Raw genomic sequence first — 27,661 nt, forward strand, 5'->3', positions numbered from 1 at the left:
ATAGTCAGTGGCGTCATTAGGCCCCCCTAAAATGTTCTTAAGGTCCCCTAAATAATTTAATATTTTTTTATTGATTTTTTATTTTTTTTATTGATTTTTTTTACAAATCTCTGACAAATTTCATATAATAGGGCAAAAGCAGGCTAATACTAGCTTAGTAGTAGTTAGTAGTAATAATCAGAAGAAGAAAAATGATGATAGTAATAATAATAGGCTAATTAATAATATAATAACAATTATTATATAATTGATGGTTGCAGAGCTTGAGCAGCAGTTTTGCAGTGTAGATTGTGTGTACTTGTGTAAATTTAATGGTGGCCTAAAACAATTGAGTATTTCTACTAAATCTGTCCAAAAGAGGGAAAGTTATATCCCGGTTCTTGTTCCTTATTTGTTTTTTGGATTATTTTGAATGTCTACTACATTCATTCGTATCCATATCCATCTACTTTCTATGCCGCTTATCCTCACTAAGGTTAAAACATATGTTCCTATGATGAAGTGACAAGTGTTGAAAAAAATAATAGAGGTAATGCCTTGTATATTACTTGTTATTTTCGAGATAAACACTGACAAGACATAGCACAGCACTGTTTTTGGAGCAAATTGCACACAAACCATAACAAGTGTGTTTCCTCATTTACAGCAAATGTTATCTTTCTAACTTGCAACCACAAGAGGAAGTTTATTTATACTCTATATACCGTAAGTGTAGTACTGAGGCTGTACTGTAGTACACTTTAGTATTGACATATTTGTCCAATGCAAATTACAGTCAGCCTCAATCACAAGTTACTCAATCGTGTAAACAACTCCAAAAAATCAACTTTGTGCTCAGATAGAGTCCTTTCTTGGTGAAATGCTGCATGGAAACAATGGCTGCTCATTCTTTGAGGGTCATGCACCCCCTTGAGCATTCATTGTTTGCCTCTTAATACAGTACAAACCACTCAAATAATCATCCACTGTGTGTGTGTGTGTGTGCAGGAAATGCTTCAGTCTCTCTGTAGGCCAAATGTGTCTAAATTTAGCCGCTAGTGGCTGTCCACTGTCCAACTGTCACAGGAAAGAGACTGGAGGCATGATGGAACGCACCGAGAGGACTGGCAACAACACATTTGTTCATCACACACCCTAAAACAAAACAAAAAAAAACAAATTACCCTGTGGCTTGAAAGACCCAAGTGGAGGAAGTGAAGTGACTGATATCAAACATGGACGTTGCTCAAATTGTACTCAACAGCAGAGACACTATGTATGTTTGAGGCACTTATATGAGGTGTAAATCATATTGAGTGGGGCAGATGTTAAAAAACAAATCTTCATTGTAACTACCTCCTTCTTCCAGGCGTGCAAAAAAGGTTGACAAAAAGAGAGTATATAATACATATTAAATAAAAATACATTTAAAATGTAATTCAATTACACATATTTACACAAATAAATACACGAATAATAAAAACTACAATATATACTACATATTTTATCAGTGTCATAGTCAAGATTAAACAAGAGTGAAATAGTAAAAGACTAACCTTACACATTATTTACAGTCTTGCGCCCTCTAGAGGCCAATCACTAGAAGCGCGTCACTAGTGTCTTTCAGGGAGGTCAAAGGTAAAAACAAACATGGCGTCTTCTAGGACATCCACCGTAGTTTTAAAGACGGTAAAGAAGATAGTAGTCCAGTTTTGTCCTTTTGAGTCCGACGTTCGGTCGACGCGGTAAGGTGTTATTGTTGTTATTCAACGGGTTTTGTGTTGATCCTCAAACGTTCACTTTTAGTGGGAACGGTGCTTGCGTCTTGCTAGTTAGCTAGCTAGTTGCTAGTTAGCTAAAAGCATGTAATCGTAAAGATTGGCTGTTTCGTTTTTCTTCACGTAAATCAACTAGGGACAGTCTGTACTTTGGTGTAATGGTATCGGCGAATTTTTGTAAAAATGTGTAAACAAGCAATCTCCTTCTGCAAATGTGCAATATTTCCATCACTGCCTCTGTTACTACCGCAATCATATTTATTTATTTAACAACCCATTACAATACACAATACACTGTGACTTTACTCATCTGTATACACCAGTCATTATTTGCACTATGACCCATTTATCATTGTACTAAAATTAATATATCTGCTCCTGTATATGCGCCTGTGCAATACTATGTGTATATTTTGGATATCTTGTATATATCTTGTTAAATTATCTTTTTTACTCTACTTTTATATACTTTTTTTTTAACTTGACTACTGCACTGAAAGGAGAAGCTCTCCAATCTCGTTGTACATCTTGTATAATGACAATAAAGGCCATTCCATTCCTATGTACAACTAACAGCTAAAGCAAAATGGCAGTCATTTCCGGTTTACACTCCCGTCCTATCCGGCTAAATAAACGCAAAATATTGCATGTGGGGCCTTTCACTAAAATGTACTGACACCTCTATAAGAGACTTGAAGCATTTCATGATGTCCTCCTGAAAAGAGTCTGTGTCTGCATGACAATATCATCTTGTACCCGCAGGGAGTTCCTGTTCGCCGTGGCCTCAGACAAGGCCAGATCCACAAACTTAAACTGCGAGGTGATATCCACAGTCAAACATGACAGGTCGGAACCTGTAGTGGATGTTACATACGGTAAGATTCATGAACGGTGTGAGACCTTTTGTCAGTCATACAGTCTCTTTGTCTCGCTGGGTGGAGGCGGGGCTGGTAGCATACACAAAGTGCAGTATAACATTTTTGAAACATTTTCATAGATTGCAATATACTGTCATACAGTATTAAATGTTTTTCATTGTACCTTTCTCATTGCCGTACCCTGACTTTTTAACAAACTAATTCAAACAACCCCTCTGTGATTTCTAGTCTTAATGGTTTGACTAAACATGAGCACACACCAATGTCTGCCATAGGTGAGCCGTGTCTGACGGTCTATTGTGCACCACTTGACTTCTACTCACACTTAACTTTGGCCCTCTTGATGATGTCAGCCATTGTTTTCTAACAAGTCCTCCTGTTGTCTTCCGCAGTGGATGGAGAGAGGCTGGTGATGAAGGGCGCCAAGCTGAGCAGCAATGAGATGCTGAACGCTTTTAAGGCCCGCTGCATGGCCAAGGACCTCCAGGCCAAAGCTGCAGCCAAATAATGGTCATGGTGTGGATTTGACTTGTGTATATATCTAAATATTTATAATAAAATACTACCATGTCTACTACATTCATTCATTCATATCCTGTGCATCTCCCCCCCTGTCCTCAGAGCCTAATGACTCCCCTGGATCTGATACCGATAGCTGATAACATTTTAAAGGGTAATCTCACCTCATTGGAGCTATTTTTAATGTTGGATTTATTGGTGTTGCTAATTATCACACCCCCCATAAATTGTAATGGTTGCCTGCTAATTGATTTATGAGGGTCGTATTGCATAATGCATTTCTTTCCTGATCAAATATAAAGCCAATTCCAGCAGTTTGGGGAGGATATTTTGCAAGCGCTGACATTTAACACAGAAAGAAGTTTTTGGCAGCGCAGGGGAAAAATAGTGCAAACCACACAAATGGAACACCTTTCACCCAGATTTTTTTTTTTACTTAATATTTGTTTCTGTTCTACACACTAGTTCCTAACATTACTTTTTATTTGAATGGCCCAGATTGATATGTAAATATTACAGTCACATTCAAACAAGTCCTAAATCTTAACCATTTTAGAGGAAATAAGTCGGCAAAAAAATGCTAACATGAAGCTAAGAGACGTAGGGGGCGGGGTTTCCCTGCTATGACGCAGCGCGTCCTGATTGGCCAATACGCCTTTATAAATGTAGAGAGGGACACTATTGCAGTCAAAAGACTTTCTTTGCACATTTAGTGGAGAATAACTAAGTAAAAGACTGCAAACATGGTGGAGAAATTTGTCGGGACGTGGAAGATGGTCTCCAGCGAGAACTTTGACGACTACATGAAAGCAATCGGTGGGTTCATTTTTTTGACTAGACGCTCAAAAAAATAAACTTTTCTCCACAGTGTACGGAATTCCCTTTGAAAATGCGACAATTCACACACTCGAACCCAGTTTTCTCTAAATGACCGTCGTGTCCTTGAACGAATCTGTGGTGGTGTTGCTGCCCAGGTGTTGGCTTCGCCATCCGGCAGGTGGGGAATCGAACCAAGCCCAGTTTGATCGTGACAGTGGACGATCAAGGCACCGTCTGCCTGAAGACGCAGAGCACCTTCAAAACGTCCGAGATCAAGTTCAAGCTGAACGAGCCCTTTGACGAGACCACCGCAGACGACAGGAAGACGAGGGTTCGACCCCCCCCCCCCCCCTCCCCCACATCCACTGAATGCACTGCTCCAGCCTAACCAGTCTAATTATGTCTTCTCTCTGCTGCAGACCGTGTTCAGCTTGGAAAATGGCAAACTTGTGCAGAAACAGAACTGGGACGGCAAGGAGACGAGCATCGAGAGGGAAGTGACCGATGGCAAACTTATAGCGGTAAATGTACACAAGTACACACAATCTACGATGCAAAACCGCTGCTCAAGCTCTGCAACCATTCTGTCCAGTGGACAGTCATCAATTATATCATAATCATTATTATATTATTCATTAGCCTATTATTATTACTATCATCATTCTTTTTCTGATTATTATTACTACTACTACTAGTAGGCTAGTATTAGCCTGCTTATTGGCTTGCTTATTAGCCTGCTTTTGCCCTATTATATGAAATTTGTCAGATTTTTTTTGTAAAAATCAAAAAATCATACAAAAAAAAATCAATAGAAAATATCAAATTATTTGGGGGGACTTAAGAACATTTTAGGGGGACCCTATTATATGAAATTTGTCAGAGATTAAAAAAAAAATCTATATAAAAATATATTAAAAATATCAAATTATTTAGGGGCTATTTAAGAACATTTTAGGGGGAACCTATTGTATGAAATTTGTCAGATTTTTTTTGTAAAAAAATTTTTTATTGTAAAAATACATATATTAAAAAAAATCTATAAAAAATATCAAATTATATAGGGGCTATTTAAGAACATTTTAGGGGGACCCTATTGTATGAAATTTGTCAGAGATTTTTTTTGTAAATTTTTTTTTGTAAAAAAAAAAATCTATAAAAAAATTCTATTTAAAATATCAAATTATTTAGGGGCTAAAGCCCCCCTAAAATAATAAGCCTAATGACGCCACTGGCGGTTCGGAATATTAAAACATGCAGCTTACGTTTGGATGGGAGTACATGAGCAACATTGTCATTTTTCCATGGGGAGAAACTAAATTATGCAAACTGATTTTTATGTTGCTATCGTGCCAATAATTATCAGTACCGCCAAGTATCTGACATCCCAACTTAGGATTTTATAAAACAGTTCTCTCCAATTCTGTTTGTATCATTGAGATCATTTTAAACAGTTAATGTAATGATTGACTTTGAAAAATATAAAATCAAATAAATCCTATCAAATGAAATTTGGTTATTTATAGCAATAACCTAACCAATAGATGAAAATGTACTACTATTGTGGTCATGTGCGATGCCTGCCACTTTAAGAGCTGTTTCTGTGACTTTCCATCGTTATGTTGTGTGTGTCCCGCAGAGGTGCATCATGGGAGACGTGGTGGCGGTGAGGACATACGTCAGGGAGGCGTAACCTCTAACCTCGCCAGTGGACGACCGGCTCAGTTTCATGAGACCAATGAAATTTGAAATGTTGTTTTTTGGGAATCCCTGAATAAAGTTGATTTGTCCGAGTGATGCGTGTTTGTTGGCTGGATGGGCAGATGGACTAAGATGACTTCCTGGCTTTGATGTTTCAATGATGGGTGCCAGTTATTGCGCACCACGTCCTAACGGGGATGGTTGGCGCGTGGAAAGAAAGAACATTCTCCTCTTTAAATGGCGGCCCTGCTGATGTGTGATACGTGCTGGCGGGGACCCGGCCAGGAATGTCCACTTAGGAGCATCACACTGAGAGAGGTCGGCGAGGAAACATCTCCCCCCGCCTTTTCGTCCTCTTCTCAGGAGGTCAAACATTTCCCATTGAGCCTGGAACTGGAAACGAGAAGAAAATTCCCCCGCGCCCTTTTGGCCGCCGATCAAGTAGATTGTTCCAGATCTTGTTTCCATCTTGTTTCCCAAGATGGTGGTGCCAGTTGGGCCTAACAAGCCAAGCAGATAAAGCAGGTGGACGTTAGGACGACGGGACAGGAGTGGCATGATCACCCACCAACTGTATTTAGTCTTTCATATGGGACCTACATCAAAACAACATTTACAATAAAAATATACAATACAATATACAATAAAACATAATCTAACAGGCTTATTTTGATAGCATTCAGATAAAGTTGGAAAGCCAGGGTGTCCAATTAGTTTTGCCCTCATTATCTGTTATTATTTTGAAAAAAAACAAAAAAAACTATTTCTGATTCTGTCTAAATTAAATTATTTTATTCAAACATTTTCATATTTTAAATTTGTATTATTATTAGAATATTAACATAATTATTTAAAGTAATTTTAATATATTGTAATTTAATTTTAAATTAAATGTTTAAAATATTTATAATTTCTCTATTTAAATTAAATGAAATCATTTTTACATTATTTTTTAATCGATAATTGCATTACATTATAGGGTTATTTCGAAATTAAATTTTCATAACCGACATTTTAATTTTGTTACATTTTTCAAAATTTCCTAATTAAATTTTATTGTGTTAAAATTACCCCCAAAATTTATTTAAAATAATATTTGTTTATGTTTTTCATTTTTTCGACATTTCTAAATTAAATTAGACTAAATCAAAATTTTGTACAACTTTTGTTTAATTTAATGTAGGAACAATGTGTCAAGCTAATATGTTGCTAATATGTCGCCCCACTTCCCATCATACTTCCTATCATACTTCCCATCGTACTTCCCATCCTACTTCCCATCATACTTCCCATCATACTTCCCATCCTACTTCCCATTTTATTTCCCATCATACTTCCCATTCTACTTCCCATCATACTTCCCTATCATACTTCCCATCCTACTTCCCATCCTACTTCCCATCTTACTTCCCATCCTACTTCCCATCATACTTGCCATCATACTTCCCATCCTACTTCCCATTATACTTCCCATCATACTTCCCATCCTACTTCCCATCCTACTTTCCATCCTACTTCCCATCACACTTCCCATCCTACTTCCCATCTTACTTCCCATCCTACTTCCCATCCTACTTCCCATCATACTTCCCATCATACTTCCCATCCTACTTCCATCATACTTCCCATCCTACTTCCCATCCTACTTCCCATCACACTTCCCATCCTACTTCCCATCCTACCTCCCATCCTACTTCCCATCATACTTCCCATCCTACTTCCCATTCTACTTCCCATTCTACTTCCCATCATACTTCCCATCATACTTCCCATCCTACTTCCCATCCTACTTCTCATCCTACTTCCCATCCTACTTCCCACCATACTCGCCATCATACTTCCCATCCTACTTCCCATCATACTTCCCGCCCTACTTCCCATCGTACTTCCATCCTACTTCCCATCATACTTCCATCCTACTTCCCATCCTACTCCCCATCATACTTCCCATCCTACTTCCATCCTACTTCCCATCCTACTTCCCATCATACTTCCCATCCTACTTCCATCATACTTCCCATCATACTTCCCATCCTACTTCCCATCCTACTTCCCATCACACTTCCCATCCTACTTCCCATCCTACTTCCCATCCTACTTCCATCCTACTTCCCACAATACTTCCCATCCTACTTCCATCCTACTTCCATCCTACTTCCCATCCTACTTCCCATCATACTTCCCATCATACTTCCCATCCTACTTCCCATCCTACTTCCCATCACACTTCCCATCCTACTTCCCATCCTACTTCCCATCACACTTCCCATCCTACTTCCCATGCTACTTCCCATCCTACTTCCCATCATACTTCCTATTGTACTTCCCATCCTACTTCCCATCACACTTCCCATCCTACTTCCCATATGAGTGTTTCCCATGATCCAGAAGTTCCCATCCCCATCATGTAGCAGGTGGTAGTTAGGTGTTGTTAGGTCAGATCCTGTTTTGTGTTTGAACTATGTAGCCCTGCTCCCATAAATTAGCAATAAAATGATGCAATAATGCAATAAAAGACGTCCCCCCCAACCCTCCAAAAAAGCCTACACCACGTAGGAATTCCAAGTGGGTGTATCCCGGTGTGTCCAAATACTTTTCTTTCTTTCCTTCACATGACCCCAAAGTTCACATCTGCTTGATGTTGATGGGCAGGTGCCGTGGCGTCACCTCGTTTGGATAGCAGTGGGGGGAGACAAATCCGACCCCCTCCTCCCCCGTTGTTTGGGAACCATTTGGAAGGAAGACATAACGGGAAACCAGCCATGTTTTCTTCAAGCCAGTACCCGCCCACCACTCCATCCGATCCCCGGCGTGGCGTCCCTCGTGTTTGGTCTGGTGTTGAACTTTTATCAGGACTGGAGAAGGAAGGTGGCCATCTTCCAGGGAAGTTTCAACAGGCAAAAACAGGGAAGCGGCACAGGAAGGATGGCGATAGTGAGAAGGCCACCGGGGGACCGACCCGGGTGCAGCTGCTTAATGATCCGATTTGGATCCGCATGCGTATTGACGACACGGCCATCTTGGCACACGGCGTAAAGCCGTGCGGTACGATTCCTGCCATTCCTGCTGTATGGCGTACAGTACATGTAGCGAGTATGCGCTCCATCGTGTTGACGTTGTTTGTCTTGCACAACTCCCGTCCTACACACAACATCTGGAAAGATCCACTTGACTCGGGAGCGTCCACGCCCTTCCTCCGCTTGTCCTCAACTCCACGTCTCATGTCTGACATGCGGAGACTTGGCAACAACAAGACACAGGGGGTCCGGAGTGGGGGCCCTCAGGGGAGGCACTCACAGATTGTAACTCATTTTCCATACTCCCACAGCACATTCTACTAATACATTCATTCATTCATTTTCTCACGCTTTTCCTCACCAGGGTCGAGGGGGTGCTGGAGCCTATCCCAGTTGTCTTGGGGCGAGAGGCGGGGTACACCCTGGACTGGTGGCCAGCCAATCACAGGGCACATATAGACAAACAACCATTCATACTCACATTCATACCTATGGACAATTTGGAGTCGCCAATTAACCTAGCATGTTTTTGGAATGGAGGAGAAAACTGGAGTACCCTGGTCTCCTAGCTGTGAGGTCTGCGTGCTAAACACTTGACCGTTCAATTCCACCCTCGGCCATCTCTGTGTGGAGTTTGCATGTTCTTTTCTCCAAGTACTCCAGTTTTCTCCTCCATTCCAAAAACATGCTAGGTTAATTGGCCCTGTGATTGGCTGGCCACCAGTCCTGGCCAGTAGACGTCAACAATGCTCCATTATTGAGACATTAGATTGCCACACAGAGTCAGCCGCCATGGCATGCCCGACATGATAGAGTGAAAACAAGTTCTCCTCCCATTCCGTGTGGAAGTGGTATTTTGGTGCCTTCTTTGTCCTTCTTTAAACCCTTTGTAAAGTTCAGAACACAGTAAAGAAATTGGAGCCTAACTAGTTAGCCCGCAAGCTTGCTAATGTTTAAGCCACAGCCGTCTCTTGTGTCCCTGCCTATCTACCCCGAAGACAACTGGGATAGGCTCCAGCACTCCCACGACACTCGTGAGGACAAGCGGTAGAAAATGAATGAATGAATGAATGATTCGGTATGCGGCCCCCGGTAGACAATGTTTGGACACCCCCCTGTCCTAAGACAAGCTCAGTTAATGGTAATGGTAATGGTAATGGTAATGGTAATGGTAATGGTAATGGTAATGGTAATGGTAATGGTAATGGTAATGGTAATGGTAATGGTAATGGTTAATTTCATTTGAACATGCATCAGATTACAATTGAGTGCATCCCATAATCAGTTCCCAGTTCCACATGTCCAAAAGGAGTAGGAAGAAGCAAAGCTTATTAAATCCTACCCCTCCATCTGGTACTTTTACAATCAGTAACTGTTACATTTGTTCACTTCCTGCTTTCCATAATACAGTTTAAGGTTTTTATTTATTTATTTGTTTATTTTATTATGTCAGGAAGCTGTCTGCGACACACTTTGGGGCCCGACCCACCAGTTGAGAATCTGCTTTAGCGCAATCCTCTTTTGTGTTGTTGCTAGGCAGAATATTGGAAAATTGGCATAATGCTAGCCGTTAAAGCTACATTTTAACCATGTAGCCGGCCGACGTGCCGCTAACGGCAGCCGCTAATGAGGTCCTGGCGCTGCCTGGCAGTGGAAGGCTTGTTTACCAGAGAGACATAACAATCCGTCATCCTGTGTCTTAATGGCTTCACAGGCTGACGGTTATCGCTCCAATGCTGGGAAGTGGCAAAAAGTCTACATGAGGTCAACTATTGTTTGCGTGATAACGGTGTCGGAGGTCAAGGCTGCGCTGTCTCAGTCTCCGGCGTGCTTTTTAGCCCGCTTTGTTTGCAGGGAACGGAGGAGAGGTTTCCAGAAAGAAACCGGAGAAGTTCCGTTCTCTTCAAGCTTGCGAGCCATACAATAATAAAAAATAAACATCTCAGCATGCTCCAAAGTCACCCGCTTCTCTGTGAAGAACACAAAAGAAGGAACACGTGAATAAACACAGCGCCGCTCAGCATCTGGCAGATATGCTGTACATCCATTCTTGCACATGGCCAAGATCTGCTTTTTTCTTATCTGGCGTTTGAACCCCTCCAGATGACCAGATGACACGTCCTCACGGAGGAGTTGTGATGACACGATGCAAAATAAGCCCAGACTTCCTGCTGACCGACTTCTGTTTTCTCAGCATTGGCACGTTGGCTCGCACGTACTGTAGCATCCAGGCCTACACATTGTGTAGGATTTGTTTGTCTAGCCTCGCTTTAAAAATGGTCCTTCCCTCCCGGGGAGCTGTACAGTCGGACAGGAACTCCTGCTGGGATGATGGGAAAAACACAGTTTCCTCACTTGCTAAATTCAGCTGTAGAACAGGAGCACCATCTATAGCAGGGGTCTCAAACACACGGCCCGTGGGCCAAATGTGGCCCGCAGGACACTAGTTTGAGGACCCCGCCTTGATATGAAAGTTTAATGTTAGTGCGGCCCGCGCAAGTTTGATATGAATGCTGTATGGTATCATGTACCCAGAAAAAATTATTACGTTTGATTAATAGTTATCCTCCCTATCCGTGTGGAAGTGGTAAGTTTTTGGTTATTTAAGTTTAAAGGAAATAACTTGAAGGCTACCGTTTAGGTCACTAGCTCTCTAGTTTGCGAGTTAGCATGTGTCTCAAGACCCTGCAGTTGCGCAATATGTTGTAAAAAAGAGTATAAATGTGACTATAGTCGTGTTTTGTCATGTCTACAGGGCTCTAATAATGCTTTGTTCATTTTAATCTGAAAAAAATAATTTGTCTACCCACCAACTATATGTGGTTTCTTAAGTTTTTATTATTTGCCGTTTTATTATTATTATTATATTTATTTATTTATTACTTTTCTTTATTCTTGATTTGTTTATTTATTTTTCATCTTATTTTGTGCATAAAAATAAAAATTAAGATATTTGAGAACAGTGGAATGTTTTATCAGAGCTTTTATTGTAGAAAATTGGAACCAAAGCACTGAAAAAGTTTGTATATTTTTCTGTTTTTAATAAATGCGTTTTGTTTTTTTTTGAAAACCTGATGCGGCCCAGCCTTGCCCAGACCCTAGCTCCAGTGGCCCCCAGGTACATTGAGTTTGAGACCCCTGATCCCTAACATCTATATCTACATATGGATCTACTATATGGATCCACGTTATGGTTAATAATACGTCCTAAAAAAGATGATACTTGTCATTTGGACAATAAATGTTTCCTAGCAACAAGTAGCGACGTGACCTGGAAAACCTAACGTCCGTTTCCTATGTCCTTTGGGATGAATGTTTGCACTCTCTGGACTACAGGACTTCATTCTTGGCCCATTTGGAGAAGCCCTGAAGAGTAGAAAAAACTCGTCAGACGCTTTCATCTCAGCATGAAATGTGAGTGGGATTAATCCGACTTGAGATGGTAAAGAATGTGGACACAAAGTAAGACCCACACGTCCAGACCGTGACCTTTCGCCTCCCTTTCCACACAAAACGCCTTCAGTAATGAACCCGGCCATCACATGACGGGACGCGGGTGATCCGCTGTCGTCCCACTCTAATCTCTGCATGGAGTTTTTAAAGCGGTGCATGCTAGTACGAGGGAAGCGCCAGCGGGGAAAGCAGCCTGGAACCCAGCCAAAGCCAGTTCCCAGTTCCCAGTTCCCAAATGAGGAAAAATCCCTGGCAAATGACGCTTAACGACACATTGGTACATCTAAGCGTACGTTTGGCCGAGGGCGAGGAATTCAAGTTGAGTGATGTCAAGTGGGCGGCACGGCGGACGAGTGGTTAGTGCGCAGACCTCACAGCTAAGAGACCAGGGTTCAATTCCACCGTCGGCCATATCTGTGTGGAGTTTGCATGTTCTCCCCGTGCATGCGTGGGTTTTCTCCGGGTACTCCGGTTTCCTCCCACATTCCAAAAACATGCTAGGCTAATTGGCCACTCCAAATTGTCCATAGGTATGAATGTGAGTGTGAATGGTTGTTTGTCTATATGTGCCCTGTGATTGGCTGGCCACCAGTCCAGGGTGTACCCCGCCTCTCGCCCAAAGACAGCTGGGATAGGCTCCAGCACCCCCGCAACCCTCGTGAGGAAAAAGCCGTAGAAAATGAATGAATGAATGATGTCAAGTGTGTGTTATCTGTGTGAGACATGTATGTAAAGCAGGGGTGGGCAAACTACGGCCCAGGGGCCACAAGCGGCCCACCAAGTGTTGGAATCCAGCCAACCAGTTGCTTTTTAAGTATTTCAACTTTTAACATTAAAACTGGCAAAATGAATTGCAAGTCGGATGTCTTATTTAGTAAAAAAAACCCAACAAAACTGTAAAATGAAATGACATAGTTTGATGTGGTCCTGAAAAAAGGGACATAAGAACATACAACTGATAGTATAACACTTTTACAGATAAAATTGGACAAATAATTCAAAGAAAATTATAAGCATAAAAAATAGTGTGTGTGTGTTTGTGTTAAATATATTTTCTGGCCCCCTGAACAATTTTGTTAACTCAATGCGGCCCACGAGTCAAAATATTTGCCCACCCCCGATGTAAAGTGTCCCCAAACGCCACAGGATGGGAGAAGGCGGACGTTTGAAACACTTGCGTAACGCGTCGAGTCAACAATCCATAGTCTGACGATGAAACGCGGCTTTTAAAATAGACTAAATAGACGTGATGAGGTGATCCGGTGTCCTTGTCCCCTTTAGCGTACGTCTGCAACCTCTGTAGACACAGCAACCTGCCTCCATGTGACCTCCTTCGTTACACCGTGCCAACCCGGCTCGTCAGACCACAAACACTGAAGTCCATTTAATCTTTTTTACATCTACTTTTAAAATGTACATTTAAATGGGGGTAACAAGAACTGGAACAAATTGAACCTGTTGGTCCTAATCCAATATCATGACGTTGCTACTACCAGCAAGGTGCACTGTATTCGGGCACATGCTCCGATCTGCATTGGATATGCCTGACTTGCATCTCCCCGGGTGGAATATTCCAAATGTCCCCAGAGAAACATGCATATGGTTTAATTGTAAACATTGAATGACATGAGAAGTGAGCGTGTGTATGCGTACAAGGAGGGTGTGCTCAATTTCCATTTCCTCTCCACAACAACATGGTCCTTCCTTTGCACAGGGAAAACACAGCTTGCAGCGTATGCAAGGGAACCGTTCCAAACCGTTCCACTGTGTTGCCCTCCACCTGTGGCCGAACTTTGTCCACCTTGCGCCACCGGCAGAGCACACACTGGCCTCCCAAAAGGCAGCCCTGCTCCCCTCCACGCTGGCCGGGTTCTACGGAGGTCAGCTTTTATTACTTTTGCTCATCGATGGCGGCTCTCCACAGGGAGGGGGGATAACGTTCATTGGCATCCGCCTCACTGGCTCCATTCACAATCGTTTAGAGCTGGCATGCCTAACATTTAAGCTACTCAACACTACGCCGGCCCAGTCAGCAAATACACGTCCCACAGAGAGAAAAGGGCAGAGAGGCCAACTGGCATCATGTTGACGACTACCTATTGAAAAAATACATACAAATACAGCAAAAACAAATGCATATATGTAATACTTTGGGGGTATGCCCGCTGAACAATAATGGCAAAAGCTATTTGTCAAGCAGAATAAATGGATTGGAATTAGAAGACGCCTGCTACCCCCTGGTGGTCAAAATTGGAATCTGTTATGTACAGCTTCAGCAACAGACAAAAAGGAAGTTAGCAGTGTCATCTTAATGAATACAAAATGTATAAATATAAAAAAATATATAAATATAATACCCAATTTGTCAAATGTTCAGTCACAATTAAAAATCGCGTCCGGTTTAAATTTTTAATTAACTTAGAAAAGTACACACCGGGGTTCGGAATGGAACATACCAAGTTAACAAAAGCGGGGGGGGGGGGGCAGAATTTTGACTATGATTTTTTGATTATGATTATTGTATGTGGATTATAAAAACATCGTGTATTATAAAATTACACATGCTATCGTGGTAGGACAGCGTTAGAAGAGTAAACTAATGTAACAACTAATGTATTTATGGACACAACTAATGTACGCTAGCTTAGCTCGCATGCTAGGCTACATTAAGGTGCTAATGGTGGCTTTAACGAGCCATACTCTCAGTAAGTAAGCAACAAATGGCGAGATGTAAAGCACAAACACGCCACCACAACAATGAACCACTGCGTAAACGTAGTCTTGATTTGGGGGAAAGGTGTGCTCTCTCGGCTCCAGGTGACCGGGCGTGCACTCTCCCCCAACGCCGCAAGAGAGCGTTCAGACATCGGCTTCACCTGAGGCGCTTCACGGGAGTAGATGGAGGCCTCACCTCAAGCAGGTAAGCTGTAAAGTTTGTATTCACGGCAACATCCTTTGTTCGCTTTTTATCCACGTTTCCTTGCTGCACAATTACCAAAACACATGTTTAAAACAAGAATTCATCTTTATATTAAACATACATATCTGATGCCATAATAGTTGTGACCGCTTGGGGGAGACATAGGTGACATAGCTTCCATTTCTTACAAAGATACCCTAATCCAGAAACAAATAATATTGATAAATTAATTTCTGTTCTTAAGAACCATTTTTGATATATATTTTTATTTCCAAATGTTTCAAACGAGACCAGACAGATGAACACCGTTGTAGACGAGAATAAATCAGGTGGTGATAAAATCCACAAAAGAAAAACTAACCCTTCGGGGGAAGGATGAGACCCGGTCCCCTGCTGTCGAGGATAGTAACTTGATTTTTCTTATAGTATTTTCTTAAAAAAAAAAAAAAAGAAGAAGCAGAACCCTCCTGTCACTAGGGGATCTTTAACTCGTGTTTTCTTTGACACGTGAACATTGGCATATTTTCACGTGTCCCTACGCAACAGTCCCTATGGAGAGTGTTTCTGAAAAACCATTTATCCTCATAAATGACTAATATATCTGCAGCCTCGTTGCTAACTTCCAAAGGCTCATTCATGCCATCACGGCACTTTTCCAGCAATACTTCTTCAGATATGAGTAGAAAGTCCTTAAATGGCTTTGTGACCTGGAGAAAATCTCCATAATGCAAGTTCATCACAGCGTTTTGTCCTTCAGTGGCCTTTTTTTTGTGAGTGCCAACAAGCAAGTGAGAACAGCTTAGCCATAATTACGACCCAAGTGTCTTTAATACACATTTCATAAGCCAGAGAGTTGTGAGAGAGACAGAAGGGAGGATTATAAGCGCGAGACAAAAGCCCCCCGGAGGAAGAGAGAGCGAGAAGAGGGGGAAGGATGAAGGAGGGAGGCTGAGGGGAAGCCGTGTTGGAAAATTCTCTCTGATCTTTTTGAGCCCAGGGACCCGAGGAGATGGAACACCCTGCAGAAGTCCATTAAAATTCAGCCGAAGCGCTCTGTTCTTATATAAAGACAGAACACACACACACAGGACTATATAGAGAGTGTGTGAGACTATTAGAATATTAGAGGTCACTGATGTTGGACCTGAGAGAGGTCATTCAAGGTCTTGGATGGGCTTGTTCCTCCACACCAAACTCATCCAAACACACCCTCATGGGCCTTGTTTTATGCACTTGGAGCAGAAAAAGTTGTCCAAAATGTCAAAGTGTGACAAAGGGTGTCACACGATCTTGCAAATTAAAACGTGACTTTTTATTTCCTTTTTATTTTGTTTTTTATCCCCTTTCACAATTTATTGATTTATTGTTCTTTTTAAATTAATCTATTATTTTTTTAGTCTTATTGCCTCCTATTTATTTCTTGTTTTTTGTCCTATTTGTTCCTTTATTTTCACGCCCTATATTTTCTAAATTATTTTTTCCCAACTTTTTGCATTGACCGATTTTTTTGTTTTTTTATCGTGTTATTTATTAATTTATAAAATATTTTCCCTTTTTTTGTTGTAATTTTTTATGTTTATTGAACGATTACCTAATTAAGTTGCCCCACAGTAGACAACCGATGCACTGCTCGTGCAGACCGGCAGAGGTCGCCTCTCTCTCTTTTCCGCCCTCCGCCACCGGAGCTGCTTCCTCATTGGCTCTCGCTGGGTCCCACATGTGAGGGCGGCTCAGCCAATGGGACAGCTTGCGGGGGCCACACAACCCTCTGAAGTAGTAATAATGCGGAATGTGCTGGCTCGGCATGAGCTGTCAACTGGAGCATGTAGTACTAGAACTATATACAGAGGAGGGAGTGACCACGGGAGGGGGGAGTGGTGAGATGACAGAGCACTATTGTGTGCACTAAGCAGCACTGTCATATGTCTTTACTTAATAAGATGTGACTTTTAAACCTTCTCTCTATGTATCAAATATCCCGAGGTGGAGTTGGGTTGAACTCTAAATAAGGTAAAATAACAGCGTGTCCTTTTTTAACCTGCATAGACAGCACTCTGATGATGCATTCAGGGTCTGTAATTTCCAGCGCTATCTGAAGTCATAATGATAAAGTATGAATCCATGTTTCTCCTTCCCAGTGGAGTCTCACCGCAGGATTACGCTCCCAAAAATCTGCCCGAACAGGACATCTTGATTCAATTGGCTGCCGCTAATACGGCAGATTAAGGAGCTCTCTTTTGCATCCTAATCCTCGCCACTTCCGCCGCTTCCGCCGCTTCCTTGTTGCTGTGTCAGAACATGTTCAGCGTCCATTGTTTGATTACCTCTAAAAGGGAAACTTTACATGAGGTTGTGTTGTGTCTCATTAAACTCTACTGCAGACACCAGCTTTACAGATGCCCTTGTTGTGTTGCCATGGAGACTGTTAAAGTGTCTGAATAAGGGGAGAAAAAGGTGTTTGATTGAGGTGTGGCGTTTATTCAAGTGCTGCAGGAAGTGTGTGCTGTGGTAAAGGCGTCAACAAATGGGCAAAAGCGGGCGTTTAATTGAGGTGTGGCCTTTTATTTATTGAAGCGGACTAGCCACGCCTGCTGTTACACATTAAAATCAGTAAATAAGGGGACACAAGAAGGTGTCTGATTGAGGCCTGGTGTTTATTTAATGAAGGGCGTGGCGTCCATTACAGGGGAGGCCACTATTTGAGGAAATTTGACGCCATCTGACCCTAAAAATAGAAACGCTTGTGAGTAAAAGGAGAAGCTAAAAAACTACTAAAGCCTAAAAAAACTAAAAAAGCCTTTAAAGAGAGTGCAATGATAACAATACAGTAAAATGTTAAGTGCTTCAGGGCGCGGCGTTCACTCCAATAAAGAGCTTTACACAACCTTTATGACTTTTTAAAATCCCTCAGAGGGATTTTTTTTCAAAGGCTATGGATGATTAAATATTTATGTGCGTGGTGCAAGTTGACTTCGGTGTTACTTATTCATCTGTGTCGTGACAAATCTCTGGTTTGTGTGTCAATACTTGTATGTTTTTCAGACCAGTGCAGTGTGGAAATACGCCCACTGGTGGCTGTAGGCAGCATAGGCAGCATGGGTTTATTCGCGGAAAAAAAGTCCAAAATGTTGCAAGTGGGACAGAGAAAACTAATAGCACACCTCTCCGGAACAAGCTGCACGTTACGGCCTCTGATTGGCCTGGGATGCATTCATCGCCAGTACGGCTATTTATCGTAACTAACAAATGCAATTCCCGTGAGAATTGTGTGTGAATGTGAATACGTGCTTGATGCTGGACTCTAAGCTCGGCTAGCACACCACAGCTTGTTGCAAGGAAATGCCATCTTGCCGGGCCACACCCGTCAGCACATTTACACCCTGCAGGTGTCGTCACCTTACACCACCCACAGAGGAAACAGGTCGGGTCTTCAGGGAGAGGCTCCACCCTCCCGAAAGCTACTGCCCCCTGGGAGTACCCCACACACATACACACAAGCATTGGTGGGTTTGTTCCTCTTCTGGGATTGGTGCAAGTTAACACCATTTATTAACGCTCATTTATGTTTCCATTTAATACAGAAGCAGTGGCTGCAAGTGGACGTCAACCTGCATTCTTGCCGACGGCCAGCGGGGGGCAACCCAAGCTGTTATGGTCAGGCTCTACTAGATGATTGAGCAACGTGTGTTGTTATGCTTTACAAGGCCACGTTGGAACATACGGGAGGGGTCCGAGGGAAAGGTGTTTTAAATCCATGCAGAGTTGCCTTCAGGTGCGTTCACGTTACATAGTCGACAAGCACGTTAGTGACGAGCCGTGTCAACATCAGCTGACAATGGGGCACAACGCCTGACACCACCTTCTGCTCGCTCTCTGACGCATTTCTCAACAGAAGAGTCTACTTTTAATGTTACGTAGGAGATCATTTATTATGCAATAGAGCAGGGAGATTCATCTGAATTGTTCTGGGGGACACATTCTGAAATCTAGGTACAAGGGGGGGGGGCAGCTCTCCTTTACTATACTATTCTTATTTTATTTGCTTTATTTTGTCTATTTATCCATTCCAATGGCTCATATAGTCATAAATACACTCAGAAATTCAAACCCAAACAATATGTTTACACCCGTCAAAGATCCTCTACGTGACAGGAGCGTTCTGCTGTTTTTAAGAATCTACTACAAAAGAACAATAGTCAAAGATCCTCTAATTGACATTGAGTTCTGCTATTGTCAAGAATCTACTGTCAAAAAAGCATTAGTCATAGATCCTCTATGTAACAGGAGCAGTGTGCTGTTTTTGAGTCAAAGGTAATGGTTTTATTTCGTTGAATTGAATGCATCACATAATCAGTTCCCAGTTCCACATGTCCAAAAGGAGTAGGAAGAAGCAAAGCTTATTAAATCCTACCCCTCCATCTAGTACTTTTACAATCAGTAACTGTTACATTTGTTCACTTCCTGCTTTCCTAATATAGTTTAAGTTTTTTTTTTTTACATTTTTTATTTTATTTTATTTTATTTTTGTCACGTACCGAAGTAGGAGGTGATATGAGCATCCAATGACATAATGGGTACCATAGTAAGTGTCAATATAGTGATATATATATAGCACATCATGACTGGTTCAAGACTCTTCATCCTTGTATTTAGCAAACATCAACTGCTTGTATTGTTTCTTGAATTGGCTCATCGTTGTGCATTGTTTGAGGGTCTTTCCATAATTTGATTCCACATACTGAAATGCTATGGCTCACATAACGTAGTCCTAACATATAAGTGTTTCAAATTGAGTTCTTCCCTGAGATCATATTTCTCCTCTCTTGCAGATATAAAGGTCCTTTATATAACAGGATATTTATGCTGTTTAAGAATCGACTGTGAAAAACCACTAGTCAAAGATCCTCCACATGACAGTAATGCTCTGCTGTTGCTAGACGTACTGCCAAAAACATCCAAACAAAAAACACTAGTCAAAGATCCTCTACATGACAGAAGTGCTTTTCTGTTTTCAAGGACCTACTGGAAAAAAAAACGTTCTTCTGCGCTGTGCTGACGCTAGTGCCAAAACACTGGATAAAGATCCTCAAAGATGTGAGGCAAAGATTCTCTATATGACAGGAGAGCGCTACTGTTTTAAGAGTGTAGTGCAAAAACGCTACTATCAACAACTCTACTTGATCATCTTGGAACATCTTGCCTTTGCCACATTGTTGCAAATGAAAGGTCACATGCTGTATATTATTGACATTATTGGTGCATGTTTTAATAACTTTGAAGGTTGCCAAAGTGGTGCCAAAATATGAAATATTGACCATGGGGTAATTTTAAAAAGTGGGCACAAATAAGGGTAAATATGTTCATTAAAAGATGAGAAAGAGCTGTCAGTAGGATGCAGACTACAAGTGTAAGGATTTATTGCTCATTTAATTACTCTGACAACAGGATCATTAGATGCAGCTAATATTGTGGTTAAAATGTTATAATGCAAACATAATCAGTTAATGTTTCTTTGGAGTCTTCTGGAAGTCGCTGCATCCAAACACACACAGCTAATTATATGATGGTGTGTATGTGTGTGTGTGTGTGTGTGTGCGTGTGCGCGCGCGCTCGTCTGCTTTTTGCATGAGTAGTTCACTCAGCTGCTCCCTGTGTGAACTTGTGCGCCTCTCTCAGAAGGTGGGGGCCGGCCGCCGCAGACATCAGCAGGCGGGGAGGGAGCGACGCTTTCCGCCGCCAGCCCCGGAGCAGAGCAAGGGGGACGCCGAGCTGAGCCGAGCCGAGGCGAGGAGAACCAGGAGAGGAGGCACACGGACCCCAAGCAGCCCCCCGCCGCACCTCACACAGTAAGCCGCATACAAAACTGCTCTCCCCTCCCTCTTCCCCAAACCGGGGGCTTGCGTTTCTTGTGTCGCTCCTTATCGTGGAGTAGTGAGGGGGGGGAAAGCAAAGGGCGATTCGTGTAACTATGGTGGGTTTTGAACATGTCAGCAAGCGAGCGATCAGCGAGAGTTCCGCCGGCTCTCGTGTGGTGCTCGGCGGGTAAAGTTGAGCACGAGCCCCGCTGCTCGGCAGCGTCGTTAGCCGGGCGAGGAGCGCGTCAGCCCGGCGTGCGAGCTTCTAGAACTGCGCCACTCCTTTTGCACACTTTCGCTTCTTTTTTTCTCCCCCCTTAGCGCTCACATTCACTAGCAAAGTGCGTCGCTTCCACTTAGCGTTTTGCAACTCTTTGTTTGAGCAAAAGGGAGCTTTTTTTGTTTTTTTTTCATGCGTTTTTATCAGCGTCTCACCATCGCGGAAGTGCTGTTGGTTGAACACTAACGCGCAACTACCAAACCCGACTGTAACATGTGTTTACTGTGCATGTTTCATCATCTTTCCTGTGAAATATCGTGCATGGAAGTCTACCAATATACGGCGTTCGTGTTCTTACATGGGCGTATGGTTGTAAAGGACACACTGGCTTTGTGATTGCGAGACTACCCGTGATGTCATTCATCCCAGCTTGGGCCATTATATAACGGGACTGTGGGGAAGCCTGTGATAGCAGGCTATTTTTATTCTGTTTACACCCCCCTTATGCTGCACTAGGCTCCACGTCCCAAGTGGTGGCCATATCACCCACATTGTCATTCTGCTTTTTGGGGGCTGCATGCACTTTCACGGTGTGTTTGTGCAACCTTGCATACGCATCCAACGGGATGTAATAAAAGTAAAAGGCATGCATTTGGGTCCACCACCACCTTGTAACTCATTATTACCATATTGCTGAAGTGGCAAAAAATAGCATGAGAGTCATTAGTCCACTTTTCTATAAACATATAAACTACAAACACTATTAACAGTATGCAGAAAAGTCATTTTGATTAAATATATTGACATTTAGTTTCCTTGGCTGACATTGAGATGTGATGCAGGAGTTTTTAAAATATTTTGCATCACTGAGAGGTGCAAAATATGAGGCACGGCTCTCAGCATAAGGCTCCATATTAAGTCAATACATGAGCATTATTATTTCCAGAGCATAGAAAACCTGTTCACAACCTTCTAAATACAAGTTTTAACATTCATTAGAGCCCTCTAAGCATGAAATAACATCCCTATAGTCTCCTTTATGCTCGTATCACCCAATGTATTCGGGGATGTAAGACGTAAGTTGTTTGCATCCACGCTTTTTGGACACGCTCATAATATGTCAACATGAATCAGGTGGTTTCATTACGGTTGGTGTATGCATTTGAATGTAAAACCATTCAGCTGGGAGCTTCAGGCGCTGCTGCATTTTGCTTTTTTTCTTCCACCCCTTTTGTTCAGGTAAAAATGGAATTATTCAGACATCTGAGTATCATTTCTTTTTCACTGCACATTGACAATTAAAAGCACATCCTTACTTAAGAATGAAGCAGTACGAGGTTGGGTTGGGTTGAAAAAGGCTCCAAAAGTGCAGTCGTCGTTTTAAATGAAGGTGTTATATTTAGCTGACAAATTAAGAAACAGAGTTTTTGGGTATGGACCTTGGACTCCTAGGTGAGCGCACACACACACACACACACACACAAAGGCTGTGTGCAGGAAAACACCAGAAAGAACTGCGGGTGGCGGGGCCTTTGATTCACTGTCCGCCACTGGCTTTCAAATGGTAATGAGAGGCAATTAGATGGCAATGTGTCATAATCACACGCCATTTAACTACACTTGGCTCTGTGGTCAGGACCGTTTGTACACAGGCACACTCAAACATACGTGTGCTAACATCATGCCTGTATGGGTGTGTGTTTGTGAATTTCACAGTAGGATTAATGAGTGACCTGCTGCAGGAGAGGAACCTTTTGTTTGTCTGTTGTATATATTTACACAGGCATTTGCACAAAGACCACAATACCCTACCCTCGCTCTTACTTTGACAGGTCTCAGGTGGTCAAATGCACATACAGCACTTTCACCTGTCAATCAAAGAGCACTCTCATCAAAGTTGATATTTTTATCATATACATGTAGTTTGTACAGCACTAGCTGAATATGAACCAAAAGTGCATGAGCAGTCCTGGGGGAGCATTTACCTTGGTATCTGTACAAAAAATAGCAATTAGTAGAAATGTTTGCATTTTGTTTTTTACTTGTGCAACCGGCTCTTGGAGAAGCTTATGTTTCACTCCATCACAGTTTAGGGGTGCATGATATCACACCGATAAAATCAAAAATAATTTATAAATAAGGTGGCTGTGGGTTAGCGCGCATACCACACAGCTAGGAGACCAGGGTTCATTTCCACCCTCGGCCATCTCTGTGTGGAGTTTGCATGTTCTCCCCGTGCATGCGTGGGTTTTCTCCGGGTACTCTGGTTTCCTCCCACATTCCAAAAACATGCTACGTTAATTGGCGACTCCAAATTGTCCATAGGTATGAATGTGAGTGTGAATGGTTGTTTGTCTGTATGTGCCCTGTGATTGGCTGGCCACCAGTCCAGGGTGTACGCCGCCTCTCGCCCAAAGACAGCTGGGATAGGCTCCAGCACCCCCGCGACCCTTGTGAGGAAAAAGCGGTAGAAAATGAATGAATGAATTTATAAATAAGGGTCTGAATGCAATTAACCAATTACATAAAAAAACTGTAAAAAAATAATGATTTGGACTGCATGAAAAAGTTGTCATTAATTAACTATATATTGCACAAAACAGCCAATGTTATTGTAGCGTTCAGCCATTTTAAAGTACGGCAGGTGTAGCGCGCTTGAGTTTCACACAAACACTTGTGATACGGTTACTCTTGTCTTGTGGCGTTCATACGGGGAAAAAATCCATCCCGGGCGGTTGACTGCAGCCACAGCTGTTCATGTCATTTAAAAAAAAAACTCAGTGCCTTACTTAGAGATCTGCTTTACGTGATTTCACTTCAATGTTTTTCGGAGCATTTCCCATTGAAAAATCTTAAACCCTCGAAGAGCTTAAGAGGGCTGTTATGCCCGTTTCCTGTCTCTTCAGCTAGCATAAACAACAAGGGTACAGTCTTGTCATTAGCAATGGAGTGACATGTAAACAGAAATGTGACATTGATGGCTGTTCAAGTGAGCCATTAGTTTGAACCCAATGGTAACCTTGCCTATTATGCTGTGTTTTCTTTCGCTGTTATGCTTTGAGGAAGGCGTCTGGTTGACGTGACAAGCCGGCAAGGACGAGTCCACACACGGAGCGTATTCACCGCAACGACACGCATTACATACGCAAACACTTGTTATGATAATGAACAGCCTCGTGTAACATGAGAGGCCATGTGAAAAAGCAGCAAATGGCGCATGCTGAGCTTTACCAATCATAATGCATCCACCCAAGAGAAAATGATGCTTCATGCGGAGGTATGCCACTTTGGTTCCGTAGTGGCAGACCCATCGATAGCCGTTCATTTGCTTGCGTGAATGAATGAAAGGCCAATGACTGGCCAAAGTGTTTGGGAATATTTGTAATTTGTAATATGTCCACCCTCAATGCCGGCACCGCTCAGTGCTTACAAGATGCTAACAACGCCTGCGCTATCCATGACGGACGTATGGCAACACGGCACACATCCAAGCCCTGTTCAGACTGGGAGGAATAACACAGGATGTAACAAAGTATGTCCACGTTGTGGCCACGCTGGACATCCACTTTGTCTCATATGATAGAAAAGGTATGATGTGAACTTTCATACCATTTGGCATTGAAACCGTGGCTTTGGTGCACCTTGAAACCAGGAACCGGCCCGGGCCGTGCCTGCTCAAGGCTGCCCAAAAACCTGTCCCAAAATGAGCTTGCAGTGCCAGAGTGGAGTGAGCTGCTTCTGTGCCAGTTATAGTTGATTTGAGTTCAAAGTGTGACCCCCTTGTGCACCCCGCTCACTCGACACACCGCATAGGACGGCAGCGGAGGCGGCAACAATGGCCTCGGCATTTGACAGAGAGGAATTCAATAACAGGAAAAAAGCCAGTGATAGAAACAATCAGTGGAATACCAAAACCCACCCTACTGCGCACCCGTGTTGTTCTTGGCACGCTCACGAGGATGCCGATGTCTGCCGATGCCTTATCCCACTTGGTGATTCAAGTCAAGTGCATTAGTCACAGAAGAATAGATTGATAGCAGCAGATCTCGTCCAACATGCTAAAAGTCATCCTCCTCCGCCAGGACTGTGGTTTGACCGTGGCTGGATGCTGGACTGTTTTGGTCTGACTTGCTGGTTGGCTGGGTGATGGCGGCTTGGACAGTGCGGAGCCTCATCTGGCGGGACACCTTTGGCCGAAGGAGAGCTAGCTAGCGACGGGACTGATTGACTGATTGACTGACTTCCCGTTTCTGACACTGGATACTTTGGCCACGGTCAGAACCGTGCAGCTGGCTGTTTTCGCTCTCATTGTATTGGGCCGGACTGTGGGCTCTATTTTTGTGAAAGAGACATGTTGTGCATTGTTATCTGAGGACAGGCAACTTAATCGAACTTAATCGTGGCATTCTTCAAGACTGCAGATAAACAAAGATGGCAGCTCGTAGCTTGGATCTGAGTTTTTTGCTGCTTTTTGTTGGGTTGTTTCTTTGGAATCCATTCGAAATCTGAACAAACCCAAGGTCCAACATCCTCCTGAAATGGAATGTTTAGAAGTTGAGATTGTCCACTTTGCCGTTTTTTTAGTTGCCACCATATTTATTGAGTACAAATGTCCAGCGTAACAGTGCATATTTGATGTGATGTACTTATTCTCCACGTTATTATTATTATTTATTATTTTGCGGGAGCCAGGCAACGACATTTCATTGGCAATTTCACTGCTGTGATATTGTGCAATGACAAGAAAGTCCATCTATCCATCTATCCATCTATCCATCTATCCATCTATCCATCTATCCATCTATCCATCTATCCATCTATCCATCTATCCATCTATCCATCTATCCATCTATCCATCTATCCATCTATCCATCCACCCATCCATCCACCCAACCACCCAAAGTCAACTTAATGTTTGACTTAGTTCACCTGACCGATACTTGGCTTGTTAGCAAAAGTTATGAAGCTGTGCCCTGGGCCGAGCAATAGTTCTTCAGTATTTTCACACCGGTGCTGATTCCGATAAAGGAGCAAACCCATGATTCCAGCCAATGTTCTCCCTCCTCCTGCATTTTCCGTGAATCTCACCGACCCAATTCATAAGAAGGTGTTGCATGGATCCAATATACAATTGTCCAACCTCCCCGCGTTGCTTAGTGCGGATGACTGTGCACATATTTCAACCGGACAGCTTTTAACGACTTTATATTGGCTCCACTTTTGCATGGAAATACACACACACTTGTTGCACACCACCCATCCTCGTGGGCTGGCCCAGGGAAAATACCTGCGGTAGGAGAGAAGAAAGTTGACATAACGGGAAATTACTATTTCATTCCCTTTTGAATGGCTTTTATGGGAAACATGTGGAGGTTAAAGGCACACTCACTCACTTTTATTGTGGAACCTCCGATGAGGTGTTCCTCTCTGGAGGCTACATTTTAAACTTACTGTAAAGGATAAAACTCTTCACTGATGCCCACTCCATGATTCATTTCATTTGCTACTTAAGTGTGTGTGTGTGTGTGTGTGGAGGCTTTAAAAAGAATTTACTGCAGCCTTGAAATATTCACTGAGTGGTGTTGTAAAAAAGTCCCCCCAAAATAATACAATTAATTTATCAAGAAAGGAAGAAAAAAATAAAATGCATATGAAACATACAGTAAAGTCTCGTTATATCGATATCGGTTATAACGAATTACTGCTTATTACGATACTATTTTCATTTCCCGGCAAATTTCTAGTCTTTTATGATATAATTAGTTCCATCAGTACAATACCCGGTTATTATGATAATCCGGTTACTACGATGCCCTTTTCATCTCCCGCCAGCCAATTTGGTCTGCTTATATCGATACAAAAGCAGCTTAAATCAATCTTTGCTTAAGGATTTCAATACCAAAAAAGAACACGGCGAACGGCTGCTTCCAGTCAACTTTATTTTTCACACTTCCACCACCAGAGCACAGCACACACACCGATTCCTGCACTTCCTAGTTCACAGGTCATGCTCAACCTGTCCCACATAGCTGGCCAAACACATGCCTGCAACAGAAGAACCAACTGACATAGCATACACACCTATTCCAACAAAGACACAAGCGTACAAATACATGTATTTAATTGTGTTGTATTCAGATATCTTTTTATCGCTTGCAATAATCACTGTTTTTCATATGTACATGCTGGCGTTTGTGGTTTCTTCTGTTGCAGGCATGTGTTTGGCCAGCTATGTGGGGCGGGTTGAGCATGACCTGTGAACCAGGAAGTGCGGGAATCGGTGTGTGTGCTGCGCTCTGGTGGTGGAAGTGTGAAAAATAAAGTTGACTGGAAGCAGCCGTTCGCCGTGTTCTTTTTTGGTATTGAAATCCTTAAGCAAAGATTGATTTAAGCTGCTTCTATACTATAGAACAATGTCGAGTGCATTATTGCCCACTTTTAATGCAGTTCGGCGCAGGATCGGATATATGGATAGTCTGGTTATATTGGTATTTTTTCAGACTCCCGAGAATATCGATATAACGA

General features: G+C 42.5%; 3 protein-coding genes across 4 annotated transcripts in view; all 3 read left to right on the forward strand.

Annotated features, from left to right (window-relative positions):
* Positions 1–1,606: 1,606 nt before the first annotated feature.
* On the forward strand, positions 1,607–3,206 carry mrpl53 (mitochondrial ribosomal protein L53). Its single transcript, XM_058046889.2, has 3 exons — positions 1,607–1,724; positions 2,520–2,632; positions 3,028–3,206. Exons 1-3 carry the CDS (start codon positions 1,630–1,632, stop codon positions 3,141–3,143), a joined length of 324 nt encoding a protein of 107 aa, XP_057902872.2. The 5' UTR covers positions 1,607–1,629; the 3' UTR covers positions 3,144–3,206.
* A 604-nt stretch (positions 3,207–3,810) lies between these two features.
* fabp4a (fatty acid binding protein 4a) lies at positions 3,811–5,765 on the forward strand. Its single transcript, XM_058046886.2, has 4 exons — positions 3,811–3,970; positions 4,129–4,304; positions 4,393–4,494; positions 5,610–5,765. The coding sequence occupies exons 1-4, from the start codon at positions 3,898–3,900 to the stop codon at positions 5,661–5,663; spliced, it is 405 nt and encodes a 134-aa protein (XP_057902869.1). The 5' UTR covers positions 3,811–3,897; the 3' UTR covers positions 5,664–5,765.
* Positions 5,766–14,903: 9,138 nt separating this feature from the next.
* Positions 14,904–27,661, forward strand: part of atxn1a (ataxin 1a) — a 61,897-nt gene continuing 49,139 nt past the window's right edge. Inside the window, exons 1-2 of one of the 2 annotated variants that reach the window (XM_058046864.2) lie at positions 14,904–15,061; positions 20,738–20,907. The gene's annotated coding sequence lies outside the window, so the exon portion shown is untranslated. Of the gene's footprint in view, positions 15,062–20,710; positions 20,908–27,661 lie in introns of those variants that run through there. The other variant, XM_078792134.1, reaches the window with a different exon arrangement.

Source organism: Doryrhamphus excisus, linkage group LG7 (assembly GCF_037039965.1).
Source record: "Doryrhamphus excisus strain RoL-2023G ecotype Guam linkage group LG7, RoL_Dexc_Guam_v1.1, whole genome shotgun sequence".
Classification (NCBI taxonomy): Eukaryota; Metazoa; Chordata; class Actinopteri; order Syngnathiformes; family Syngnathidae; genus Doryrhamphus; species Doryrhamphus excisus.